Raw genomic sequence first — 14,185 nt, forward strand, 5'->3', positions numbered from 1 at the left:
TAATGGAGTTCATGCACTTCTAACATCACAGACGTCATCGAGACTCCTTCAGTTTTCTAGATACTGTAGCTCATTGGGGCAAACTCATGCAAAGAGGGGAATTGGATACAACAGCAGCCTTACACACAGTGGTGCACTGTGTGTCTGCTGGGAATCTTTTTTTTTAACTTACGTATTGTATAAAAATACAATGGAGCTGACTCTCTATAGCTGTGTCAAGCCACTTCATTTTTGTCTCACTGGTTTCTGAGATCGGACTCGGATCGGAGGCTGATGTGTTAAATTTGCCATGAAGCAGAGTCGGCTTTGCAAAGGAGCCATCTGTCTTCCCCTGCTTGGTACTCAAATTCAGTTATTAACTGAAATTGAATTGTGAGTGAACGTAGCATCCCCAAGCAGCTGGGTTGTGGAATTATTCTACAGTCTTGCTGTTTACAGCATTTTACTGTGACTAAATTGTAACAGTGTGTAACTTCTATGTGTCTGTGTCTTGTTACTGAGCAATTATTGCAGAATGCCAGTTCAGAATTCATTTAATTAAATGTTGAACATTTAAGTATTGAACTAGATAGCCTTCACTCTATTCTTAACCATAATATAGCCCTAATTTTAAATGTAATCCAAATGCATCCCTAACATTTATGTAATTACACCAGTGTGGATTTAATTATTCTTTACATCAAATGTTTTCAGATAAACAGTAGGCACGTGTGTTATAAAGCTGTATTAACAGTGTACTTAGTTCCCACTTAATAGAGAGCAGGACAGTATATTTCACTGTGGGTGACGGGTGCTCAGTGCAGAGCTCAGAATAATGTTCAGTGTAGCTGCATCCTCCTTTCTGTGGTAATCTGAAAGCTGTTGACCAGATGCCTGTCCAGAAGATAAGTGAATCGAGCACCCGCAGGGACCTTCTTAGTTTGTCACACGGCGGTTCACCTGGGCCGTCACAGCTACATCCCCAGCTAACCCTCCACATCTTCTGTATACGACCCGAAGAAGTGCGGTTTCCATGGCGATACCTCATTTGTCTCTCTGCCCCCATTATTTCGGGAGGTTTTAAAATGAGGGATGTGTAGCAGGTAGGGGAGAGTGAATGCAACCCTGGGGAACCGAGGAGGTGCGAAATGTCAAAGTGATACAACAGAAGGGTACATCATCCTTGGCGTGCAAGGCTCTGCCCAATTGGTTCTTGATTCTGAGGAAGAGCAATGTCAGCTGGGAAATTTACTCAGCCACTGTGAATTCAGAAGATGCAAATCTTCCAGCGGTAAAGACTTCTTTGTTGAATGTGGAAGGAATTGTCACTAGAGACAGACTGGGTTTTGAGAGTATTGATTTAGAAGGAAATCACAGAGAGAGAATTACATCTGCATTGATCACACTCTATTCACTTTCAAAAATGATTTTATCTTTTTTTTTTGAACTGGGAAATACAAGTACATAAGAGCACTTTCTGTGAAAGAAGTCAACTGTGTGCTTGATGTTTAACTTGCTGCCAGCCTGCTGAACTCTATAAACTGCAGTGATCGATTCGACTGTAACCCCTTCAACCCTTTCTGCGTTAAAAAAAAAGGAAATGGAAGAATGGAAGAATTTAGCTGTTAAATTATATATGTGGTCCTGTTATGTGATCAGATCATTTACCTCACACATCATAATGAGATGGCCTACTTTCTGGTAATAGCATCCCGGGCAGAGAAAATGAAATGGCAAAATGACAAAGCACATTGCTAATGGGAAAGAATATATTTAGAAACCAACTTTCTTGGTTTTCACTTTCCAACTGTTGCCAGCATCAGTGAGATGTAGTTGATCAAATTTTACTGAGGAGGAGGACTTGAGATTCCTTTAATGGTTGAAAATTAGGTGGCAGCTGTGATACTCCTAACTTCTGTTCTCATAGAAGCAGAATTAAAGGATGTTTTGCCACAAAAGTATTGTGTAACTAGCTACAGTACAATTGTTTTCATTACCACTGTAAATTAGTGTCATTATTTCATAGCCTGAGTTTTGTGATACTGTTGCAGATATTTGGACTGCAGCATCTTACCATATGACATAAACATGTTTTAACTATAGAGATAGTGAGAAAATATATTGCAGCAATATATTGTGCAATGACTCTACTGCCTAGAGTTCAAAGAAATTCGAACTAATGCATTGAGGGCCTTTGAAAACAGAGATAATATGTGCATTTTATGATCTATGAACTTCAGAGCTGTAAAGCTTTAAAGCTGATGTAGCAGCCATTCTAGTACTGGTTGTCTAAACACTGCCTCTGTGAGGGAGATGGGTGTCCTGAAATTAATGGTCATTCTGTTTTTTTTTTATAGAAAGGTTGATAATGATAATCTTTTTTGTGATTTTTTTGTCCTATATGAAGGGACTCTTCTGTCAATCAAAGCACACAGTACCAACAATACTGCTCTGTAGTGACACTGAATTGTGAATTTTTCTCTCTGAGTTTTGACCGTCATGTAGGCATGAATTTTGTAAAATAAGCCTGATAAACCTGCCATCCAGTCCATCTGGTTCCCTATATAATAATTGTGGTTTGTAATGGGGAAAAAGTGTTTATTTTTTAACATTGAGCCTGTCATTTAGATTTGTACTTGTTTTTTGTGGTTTGCATTTTGCCAACCTTGTGGACATCTATCTGACCCTTTATATTGAGAAAAGTGCTAAATGAATGCTATTTGATTGGCTGATTCATGAATTGATTGGTATAGACACTATCTACTGCAAGTTGCCTTGGATTAAGCATCTGTTAATAAATCTGTTTTATTTTTATCCTTTAACTTAGCTGTAACCGCTTAAGGAAATTGAAGGTTATTGATAGATGTTGTGTGTAGTCATGACCTTGCCATGAAGTGTCGTCATGCGCTTGAGGTTTGTCAGCAGCATGAACGGTTACTTACAGATGAAGATAAAGTTGTCCAGAAGAGAACAAGTTAAATAGGCCTGATGACACTGATGTTCTGTCTCCTCTTTGAGACAGAAGACGGTAGGCGGTAATACCCTAGCTTTTGGGTTTGTGCTTCCATTATCCACACTGCTGGCATAGTCAGGGAGAGGTACAGGGTCAGATAGATGGACAGATTATTCCTCCAAGACACTATTTGATGTCCCACAGATGTTAATTGAGTGTGAGCTGATACTGAACTGGCAATTCCCTTTTGCAATTTTCTCCCTCTCTCTTTTTCCATTTTGTGCTTTCTCTCTCTCTCTTGCACTTCTCTTCTCCCCATCTCTCAATTCCTCTCCCTCTCTGTTAGCATGTGTCACCATGGCAACGAGGAGTGCAGGTATTCATATGTGTGTGCGTGTGCATGCATATTAACTGCCAATATCATTAGTATGAAGATTGATTTGAGTGGTCTGATTAGTCAGAGTTGGAGTGTAAATTGCGGCCCTTGAAAATGCAAGCCTCCGTGGCTCCAGTAATTAAACAGACAAGGGGGGAAATGACTAAATAATTAATTTTTCCTTCATGTTGGGTTTTCAGGAACCCATTGGAATGACAAGGTCAAACCCATCAGCACCATCACTTCGGTCTCAGTAAAACAAATGAGTTTTATTCAGTTCAGCATTATGTGAAAAATGAGTGTGAATTGCTGTACGTGAGCTATGCTATGCTATGCTCTGGACAACCTACCCAGAAGTGAGTCAGGGCCTAATGAGGATTTAATTGAGTGAATAGATGATAAATACCAGAGGCTTGAATTTCTAAAAGGTTGGCGACTTGTAATCAATCTCTGATGATGAAATCCCAGTTTTAGATGTGTGCTGCTGGAACAATCTGAGCAGAGTGAAATGAAGTGATACAGTATGTTTTTCCTCGTTCCCTAAAAGCCTGAATCTGTTTGATTGGAGGGGTCTGTTTATCACAGACTTGGCATGGGGTTTTTGGCTTCAGCAGGTATTGACAGAGACATGGACAGCTGTATCAGCAGGACAGCCTTGGTACTCTGCCGTGGACCCGAGTAGGGTGTGGAGTGTGGGGGTGGGGTGGAGACAGGCTGAGTGGAGAACAAAGTGGGAACAGGGTGTGGAGAATGGGGGGTCAAGGTGTTGGGCAGGCTGAGTTGGGGGGCAGAGTGTGGTGAGATGGGGGTATGAGGGACCAGGTATGCCGAATGCTTTATACAAAAGGACTTCTTTATTCCAGTGCAGAAGAATCACTGCCATGCCTCTCGCTCTCCCTTACAATCTCTCTTTCTGTACAACTGCCTCTTAGTCACTGTCTTCCTTTCTCTCCCTTTCCTCTCTCTCCGCCTTTCTCTCTCAACACTCTCTCTCTCTCCATCTGCCCTCTCACTCTGTGTCCCCTTGTTTCTCTCCCTCTCGCTCAGCATTTCTCTCACTCTCTTCTCTGTCTCCCTCCCTCTCACTCTCTCTCTCTCCCTTTGTCTTTATTACACCCCTCTCTCCAATTTGTAGCTGAAGTACATCTTTGTGTACCTGTAAGGTGTTTTTTTTTCCAGCCCAATATATGATAAATAAGGTGACAGAATTGTCCTCTCTCCCACAGTTGGGATGACAGTAGCTCTGTCAGCAGTGGCCTCAGTGACACCCTGGACAACGTCAGCACAGATGACCTGAACACCCCCTGCTACTCAACCTCGCACCGCAAGAGTAAAAACCAGGTACGACCCGCAGGCACGCTGATTCAAGCTCCTGTACACGTGCGTGTGCTTGCACATGTGTGTGTCAGTCTGTCTGCCTTTCTGTCTCAGTAGAACAATTTGGGTCAAAATCAATATTGCCAGTATTCTACTTTTGTTTTCCATGTAATGGCATACAGCAATCAGAAAGTTCACCATAACTCTGCCAATGCCTTTAAAAAATACATATTATATTATGTGCAAAAAATGGAGGTGTAATGGAAGCATTGAGGGGAAAAAATGTACTCTTTTTAACAAGTGCAGTTTCAAATGTGGCACCATATTAAAGTTCAACAGCACGAGCATGGTTGGGTTCTATGACTGCTGAATGAGAGACTTTGCATGAGTCAGCCTTGACATTCATTGCTCTTCCATTACTGACAACTGTCAAGACTTCAATTTTCAGCAACCCCTAATTTAAATTCCACTGTGTGATGACTGAAAAAATGCTCTGCTGCCATCTGGGTTCATAACGGAATGTCTGCATGCATTAAAAACATATACAGAGGGATAATATCATGCTGTCTCCTCCTTTTTAAAAAGCGATGAAAGATAAAAGATAGAAGATTTGACTGTGGGAATAAGACCGGCTACAGTGGGGAAACAGACCTCCATAAGGTGTGCAGGGAACCTGTTAAAAATAGCCCAGCTGTGCTGGCTGCGCTCTGATGCAGCAGTGTACAGGGCTGCTGTCTCTATAGAGGCACACAGCTCTGTCTGTGTTATGATACAGCAGTGTTAGAGCCACATTTAGACCACACTAGGTGTACACCGCCATTATGTCATCTCATGTCATGTACTGATCAGCGGGGTCGTAGGTGTGTACGTCACTTGCATAGTAAGTGAGTTAGCAGCTTATTCTTCAACAGACAGGTGAATAAAAGGTGATTGTAATTCGTACTAGTGAACCCATTGTTAGATTATTTTTGTATGACCATGTTACTAGGTAGCTGGCTGGCTCTGTGCTATTTTCCAATTAAACACTATCAGATCTTATTCTTAAATTTAATTGGTTTCGCTAGCCATGTGTGAAATTCCAAGATATGCAAATTGGATCACCTGGACCCTTGGTGCACTTGTGCAGTCACAAAACAGCCCTACCAGCTGGACTGCTCCTCCCTCCATGTGAAGTCATGCTGATTTACTTCATGTATGAGCCCCATTCTCCCACCTGCCCATGAGTCTGTAGGGCTTTGCCCGGGTGCATTAGCCATCCAAACCTGAGAAGAACATAATCGCAAACTGGAGAAAAGGCCAAGTGGCTTGCCTCCTGCACCGTGCATCGCTGCATCTTGTGCTCATGAAAAGTTACAGGGTCTGGGTTGTTCTGCACTTTTTCGCCTGAGGTGGAAGCACAGCAGTCTGCATGGGGAGGCCACTCACACTGCGTGCCTCAGGGGTCATATAAGTCAGTCAAGTCAGTCCTACACCCTACTGTAGGACAGCCATGTGTAACACTACACATTTCAATCCCAGCACCGCTGTCTCTGCTGTGACATCTACAGTGGTTGTGGCATTGGTGGTTCATGGACTGTATGTGTTAGTGTTGTTTGACCTGTATGAATCTTAGTGATGTTTGTTTGGGTGTTGACTTGATGTGCTATATATCTTTGTATATAATGGATATCAGTGTGTGTGTGTGTGTGTGTGTGTGTGTGTATACATGTGTGTGCTTGCATGTTGACTAATGCACAGTATTTTAACTCTTTATTCAACAGCCCAAAACAGATGTACACCAGCACCCACCCCCAGACCACGATGTCAGCAGCTGGGATGGAGTGGATGATATGAGGAAGGGGGACGAGGGGCTGGACGGCATTATGGACCCAAGCTCAAAGTGGAAGCCTTCCTCCTCGCCAGGGCAGTACGACGAGCCCGACAGGACCGGGCAGAGGACAGGCCTACCCCAGACTGGCTCCTGGAGGAGGGGCATGACCACAGCCACTAGGGCCAAAGGCTCTGCAGGGACCCTCAAAACCCCCGGTACATGTCTGCTCCCCTATTGCACCCTGCATTAAACATGGGATGATATTTGGTTGAACACACCACACATGATGCACTTGGTGTTTACTAAACTCTTAGCTTTAAATCTAGGGAGAGACTTTCATTTTTTGCCCTACACATAACTCAAATAAGCAGGCATCTTAGCATGTTATTAAGCATTCATTAAAATCTCATTCCAGTAAACTTTTTTATTCACCTCAAGCTCTGATCTCACAATGCCAAATTATATCAAGATGGTCAAATCTTGATATTATCAATTATTTTTCAGAGGAATACCTTAGGAGCTGTTCAAGATAAATTTGTTTAGGTGAAGTGAATAGGTTTTAACTGAACTACAGTGGGGATATGGTCAGATGTGCACAGACAGTTTGGCATACTCAGCAAATGTGTAGTGTTCAGTTGGGATTTGAACAGCTTTTTTCATTATGCTGAACACTCTGAAAAGGGGGTCTGTGTTGGCACAGAAATTTTTGGCACAATCACTGTGAACCCTGCTGGTGATGATTAATAGATGAGTCAAATTATTCCCAAACAAGCATTAATGTATTGCTTGCCCTGGCACGGCAAGGGCTAAATAATGCAGCACCTTAAGGCAAGTTGTTGGCCAGCTGCTGTAACGGAACACTCTGCTCTGATAGGTAAAACGGACGACGCTAAGGTTTCCGAAAAAGACAGAGTCCCGTCTAAAAGCTCCGGGATCCAGCGCTCTCCCTCTGATGCCGGGAAGAGCAGTGGGGATGAGGGGAAGAAGCCGCCCTCTGGCATCGTGCGGCCACCAGCCGCCACGGCCACGGCCACCTTCGGCTTCAAGAAGATGGCGGGCCCAGCCGGAGCCCTGATAACAGCCAGCAGCTCGGTCCCCAAGTCCCCCAGTGGCGGGAAGGGGACGGCGGGCGGGCGCAAGACCAGCCTGGACCTGGACGGCTCCCAACCGCAGGATGATGGAGCGCTCCTGGACTGCAGCGGCTCCAGGGCTCCCCCGCAGTACCGCTCCCTCCCCCGGCCAGCCAAGTCATCCTCCAGCGGCATGCTGGGAAGGGGGGGCGGGCATCGATCCAGCTCCAGCAGCGTGGACTCCAACGTCAGCGCCAAGTCGGCCGGCAGCGGCGGGGGCGCAGCTGGCGCCAAGCGGAGGGACGCGGGGAAGATGGGGTCCGGCCGCTCCAGCCCGGTCACCGTCAACCAGACGGACAAGGAGAAGGTGGCTGGGTCCGATCTGGAGGGGGCGTGCCACTCCACCTCGCCAAAGGCCAGCCCCACTTCTTCCGGCCAATCCGGGCTCAGGCAACCCGGGTCCAAGTATCCTGACATTGCTTCCCCCACCTTCCGCAGGTCAGACCCACAGTGCACTTGGTTTCTCTTACATATATCATGTGCCCTCCATCTGTGTCTTCTCATTTTGTGTGGTGACTACATTCGAAAAGCCTGTAGATATGTGATGCTCATATATATGAAGGCTGTCGCTTTGGCAGAGCATCTGTGAATAATGGTGTTCTGCTGTAAACGAATCACTGAAGCATTCAGATGCTGTACTCTTGCTGTCTCACCCTTTCTACCTCAGTTGTCTCAGACAGCACAATTTTTGTTGGTCTCATTAGCTTTATCCAAGAAGAAAATAATGGAAACATTTCAGATCAAGGTGTTAAGTGTATAAATGGAAACATCAGTTAGTCATTTTATTATGTGCATTTTCATATTTCAGTAAAATATTTGCTTAGGATCAAGGGAACCAAATATGACAGCGCCACCTTGTGTGTTGTTGAGGTTATCACATTTAAAAACCCATTTCTCTGGACAAAAGGGCAATTGCAGGGAGCTTTAGAAGCTGGTAAATTGTCATTCAGGTCAGGAAACCTGATTGGATGAACTTGATTGAAGTTGACAGGGAGAAAGCTGTTCAATGCACAAATACCCAACTCATTAGGTTCTGAAGTGTTGAATGTCTTGCGCTACCAGTATTGAGGCTGTCAAGCTGTTGTATCTTCTCAGTGCATATAGATTGGAGAATCACTCATTAAGTTGGTTCCCATCCTTCCTATCTACAATTGATATGACATTTCCTTTGTGGCAGGTGTGTTGTGGTAGAAACACCTGGTATCTATACAGATTGCAGACCAGCTACAGCCCAGTCTCAAACCTGAGCTGCTCATTTCATTGACTGATTTTAAATGGAAGTTAATTCCAACATCATCTCTGAAAGCTGTTCTTGCTTCAGGCTGTAAATTTTATAATTTTACATATGTGTCACTAAACCAGGTTTGATTCCTGTTTATGTTATAATACCCATGTTTTACACATATCTTTCTACTGTTGTTACATGCTTGTAATTGTACTGCCTCTTAGCTGGGTTTTCCTTGTAAAATAAATTCTATATCTCAGTGGGACCTTTCTAGTAAAATAAAGGTTAAATAAATTAAAATAAATTTAAATAAATCAATAAATAAATATACAGACATGAGGGTAATATCAATATAGTGCACATCAGCTTGGCCCAGATATAGTCTAGTTGCAAAGGGCTTTGAGTAACAGATTTAGACACGTGACAAGTATGTTTGATTCCTGCACATTTTTTCCACAGTTACTAACCACTGAACTCATGTTGTTGTTGAAGATTTATTAGAATTTATTTAAGTTAATAATTTTATTGTTCAAAATGAGCAGGCCTGTTGTTTCAGTTTTTCTGGAACAGAAAAACTTCTGGTACAGTGTCTGGAGCAGAACCTATCTCTTATGCAGTGCATTCAAATATTTCCTCTTTAGTACCAGCAGAATTACCATGCATTTTTAATGCACTCCCCATTATTGTCATTAAAATGTAGTTATATAAAGTGTTGAATAAGATTCAGAATCTAATATTTTTGATCCTATTCTTCCTCAACCCACATCCTCAGAAGAACCAAAATGGCTGGTTTTAGTTATGGCTGATGAGAGGTAATGAGGCAGGTGTTTGTTATCATGGAAGCAGAGACTCTGATTGACTGTCAAGCCTTGTCTCTCTGCAAAACCTCTTACATTACAAAAGAGGCAAAATGGTAGGGGCTGGAAACCATCGTAGCAGGGTGTCTGTGATCAACCACGTTGCCTTGTCTGTGTGTTCTCAGGTTGTTCGGCACGAAAGCCAACAGCAAGGCCAGCTCCCCTGGCACGCCCGATTCGGGCAAGTGCCCCTCCGCACTGAGCAGCCCCCATGGCACGCTGGCACGGCAGCCCAGCCTGGACTCGCCCTCCTCGGGGACGGGCAGCCTGGGCAGCGCCGGCGGGCAGAGCGGGGGCACCAGCCCCCTCTACGGCAGGGCCTCGGAGCTAGGTGTGGGCGACGCCCCGGGCGCCTGCCAGTCTCCCGGCTCCAGCCCCGCCTCGGGCCTCTCCGTCACCTCCGGGGGCAGGCCCTGGCCGGCCAGCCTGAGCGGGTCCTCAGCGGGCAGCAAGGACACGCTGAGCTGCCAGAGCATGACCAGCCTACACACCAGCTCCGAGTCCATCGACCTGGCCGTCGGCCACCATGGCTCCCTCACCGGCCTGGCCTCTGGGCCCAAGGTGACGAGGACGGGCAGCGTCAAGTCCACACTGTCGGAGGGGTAAGTCACAGTGGCACAGCCCGCATTGAACACTTAGGTGATACTCTGCTTAGGTACACTACTACAGTGTGCACATATGTAAAGTGTTGAATATTTTTGATATTACACGCTCTTTACTTGCATGTTATTCCTGGGTTTAAGGTGTCCCTACAACCAGGACTTCCACTGCTGTTGTGCCATAATTTGTAATGGATTTTGACAACAATTAATGTTAGCATATATTCATGTAATCATGTATTTTTTCACTTCATGTAAATGTATGACATGCCCTTACATTCTTGTGTGACACATATTCATTTATAAGATCATGAAATACAGCAATTCATCATTGTATGCGGAAGGATAATTATGTGACATTTTTATTACATGATTACTGACAATGTTGGAATTGGGTAATTGGTTAATGCTTAGGTTACAGGGGTGAGGCATTCTCTGAGTTGATAATATGAACTTGAATACATGCTGTGGTACAATACCTCTTCATGAAGGTGGAGCGTTGACCTCAATTCTTTTTCTTTATCCCTGAAACATGATATCTGACATGGACCTTGTGCATGTATTGAAATCTGCTTTGCAGTCAAGATAGCAACAATGCCAATAATCCTCTCTGCTTTTTGTCTTTATTTCAACAGCATGCCTTTGGACAGGAACACTCTCCCCAAGAAAGGACTAAGGTACAGTTGTTGTCATGTATAATATCTGTTTACTAGTTTGCTAGTTCTCTTGATTAAATTGAACATTTACTTTAGTTTTCTCTCTCCCCTATGAGAAAAGTATATACAAGTACATGAATTATCTCTCTTGCAAGTGAGTTATTTACATAATATAACACAACAACCGCCATCACTCAATAAAGATTAAATACATCCAGACTCAGCTTCATTCAACTTTTAAGAACTTCAACACCTGCTCAACTTCAACAATGTAAGCTCTCTTGTAGATGCAGGCATTAGTTTAAAATGAGCGAAATCCAATTGAGCAGTTAATTGATTTCCCCAAAGTAGATGTGGTTTGGCCCTTTCACAGAGGATGATCTGGCCACTTATCCTTGTGCCTCTAAAAGACTCAACAAGTGTCCATTAGATAACAATGACTGTGCAGTCTTCAGCGCACAGAGTGGGTCTTTATCTTTTTATCTATTTTTCTGCATCAGCCATGGTGATGAGGACCATTTTTCTTTCAGATCACACTCTGTTGAGCTCTCCCTCTCTAATGACCGCCATTTTTTCCAGGCCCCCGGGTGAAACGGGGTCAAACTGAGGCTTCAATTGACAAAAGCAGAGAGGTCTTTTGTCATCCATCTCTGACAGTGGTGCAGCATTGCAGCCACTTGCTAGGCACATTGCTTTTCAGTGCTTCTGCAGTCCAGGGCAGGAGGAAAACGCTAAGACTGCTTTGTGGTCATAACAGACAGTCCGCCTCCCGCAGATGGCTGTGTGCATGTTTGGATGTAGAGCTTGTCACAGCGTTAGCCTTTTTGACATGGCAGACAGTGTTTTAAAATAATAATAATAACAGCAATTCTCTATAATGATTTATACGGCACTATAAGGATAGATTGATATTGACCTGTCCACAACAATACCAGTTCCAAAAGACACACACAAAAGAGTGCAAGAAATATGTATTGTTTTTGTCAGTAACATTGAAGCACTTTCCCTAATCCCCTTTAATGGGCTGACTAGTCCATGGTGGATTTGAATTGCTGTGCTATTTTGCATTTGGAGGTGACAAAATCCAAAGTAGCAAGTCGGAATCGGAGCAGCAAAATATTGTCATGTCGTTTATGGATCAGCAACGCAAAAAACTGCAAATTTGGTCAGCATTTGGTCAGTATGTTATCAAAATGAGACGATATCACACTTTACGTGGTAGAAGTAATCACTAAGCAATTGTGCCGAGGAAATTACAAGGCAGTAAAGTCACCCCCTGAATACAATGGTGAATTGTTGTAATGATGACATTGTTAAATTGCCTCAAATGGTGTCTAACACACATCTACATAAAAATACGGTCAGATGACAAGCAGTTGAAGACTGAACTTGGCTCTGTCTTGGCATGCCTGGTGAGATGGGCTTTCAAAGAGATGGACTTTTCAAAAGCCAGGCTTCAAATGAGCTTGACCTCAATTATCTGTCAAAGAATTAAATATCACTGCTGCGAAGGCAATATGATAAGGTTGCCTCACACTAAGAGTCATTGATATGCTGGGTGTGTGAGTGTGTGTGTGTGTATGTGTGTGTATGTGTTTCTGTGTGTGGGGATGTGTGACTGTTCATATGTGTGTGGGTGTGTGTGTATGTGTGTGTGTGTGCGTATGTGTTTGTGTGTGTGGGGATGTGTGACCGTGCGTATGTGTGTGGGTGTGTGTGTGTATGTGTGTGTGTGTTTCTGTGTGTGGGGATATGTGACCGTGCGTGTGTGTATATGTGTGTGTGTGTGAGAGACCATGTGTGCATGCATCTGTGTGCGTCCTGGTGTTTATTTGTGTCAGTACGATTGTAGGTGCATCTGTCCTGCGTATATATTATATTCTCCTCACTGTCAATTTCTGCCCTTCAGGTACCCCCCCTCATCCCGACAGACATCCCAGGAGGAGGGGAAGGAGTGGCTGCGCTCTCACTCCACAGGTGGGCTGCAGGACACAGGGAGCCAGTCCCCCCTGTCCCCCTCCGGGACGTCCAGCACCAGCCCTTGCAAATACCACTACTCCAACCTGGGTGAGCAACTCTACAACAGATCACTTAACAAAGCAGCTGAAATATCTACCCTGATAACACAAAGTTCTCTCAAGACCTCCGCTCCACCATCTTTGAGTCTGACACAACATGATCTTAATATCCTACCACCCTAATATAACAAAGTGTAGTTTCTGCTACTGAACTGTGAACTCTTGGAATTGCTGACTCAATACAACAGGGCTTATACACTACAATAACCAAGCACAATATTCGTATAGGTCTGCCATTGTAACCTGTTTGAGGAAAACGGGAACAAAAAAGATCACTTCAGTTGCTGTTAACTCCCAAACAAATGTATGATTTATTTAATATGTATTGAATGACACCATATTTTTTCTAATTGTCAATTCTCAGTGGTGGTGGTCCTGCATGTCAGTACTATGCCAAGCTTCAGTATATCCCTCTGTGCTGTAAGTAGATAGGCTGGACTCTAAAAGTGATCAGCATTCCGCTTTTGACTGCTCTTTCTCTCATGCCTCTGCCCGATCCCCTCGGTTCTGCTCCCACAGTGAGTCCCACTGGCATGTCCCAGTTCGGCCGCGCTGGGCCCAGCATGAGTCGGTCCAACAGTATCCCAGCCCAGGACTCGTCCCTGGACTTGTACGGGGAGGCTCACGCACTGGGGGGCAGTGCCACCTCGCTGGAGGACCGCCCACGGGCCATGAGTCGTTCCGGGTCCTTACGGGACAGTATGGAGGAAGGTAGGATCACACCACTTCCGCCCATAACAAACTATACAAGTAGCGAAGCTAGGGCCAGTTAATTTGAGGGACTGTAGTTCTTGGAGTGAATTGTGAACTCTGGGTAAGCAGTTGGAATCATACCATAAATTTGTTTGAAAGGAACTGGAATCAGAGGTGATGTAAACATATGGATGTGAATTGGAATTATGAAAATATTACACTGCGATGCATTTGAAAGGCCTTGGAAAATGGATAGGATTCAAACCCTGCAAAATGGCATTGAAGCACAGTCATCTGTTTTGCACTCTTCATTTTAACCCGATAATGCCAAGTCATGCCAACTGTAAAGAAACTCCTCTCTGACAGAGAATAATCTGTGTTTGATGGTCCTAAATGTGGCCATGCAGGGAAGGCTTTGCCTTTGAAATATAAGAAGAGTCCTGGAGATCAGTCATTGATCCAGTGCTGACTGGAACAATCACCTCTGGAAACACCTACTGCTTACATGACGT

The 14,185-nt window shown here is 44.2% G+C and overlaps 1 protein-coding gene across 1 annotated transcript in view; it reads left to right on the plus strand.

Moving 5' to 3' along the window:
• LOC118770332 (neuron navigator 3-like) overlaps positions 1 to 14,185 on the plus strand; it is a 138,099-nt gene that overhangs the window by 99,705 nt on the left and 24,209 nt on the right. The window contains exons 13-19 of the mRNA XM_036517935.1: positions 4,535 to 4,649; positions 6,386 to 6,650; positions 7,310 to 8,003; positions 9,773 to 10,249; positions 10,882 to 10,923; positions 12,812 to 12,969; positions 13,500 to 13,691. Coding sequence (XP_036373828.1) covers positions 4,535 to 4,649; positions 6,386 to 6,650; positions 7,310 to 8,003; positions 9,773 to 10,249; positions 10,882 to 10,923; positions 12,812 to 12,969; positions 13,500 to 13,691 — 1,943 coding nt within the window. The remainder of the gene's footprint in view (positions 1 to 4,534; positions 4,650 to 6,385; positions 6,651 to 7,309; positions 8,004 to 9,772; positions 10,250 to 10,881; positions 10,924 to 12,811; positions 12,970 to 13,499; positions 13,692 to 14,185) is intronic.

This window comes from Megalops cyprinoides, chromosome 23 (assembly GCF_013368585.1).
Source record: "Megalops cyprinoides isolate fMegCyp1 chromosome 23, fMegCyp1.pri, whole genome shotgun sequence".
NCBI lineage: Eukaryota > Metazoa > Chordata > Actinopteri > Elopiformes > Megalopidae > Megalops > Megalops cyprinoides.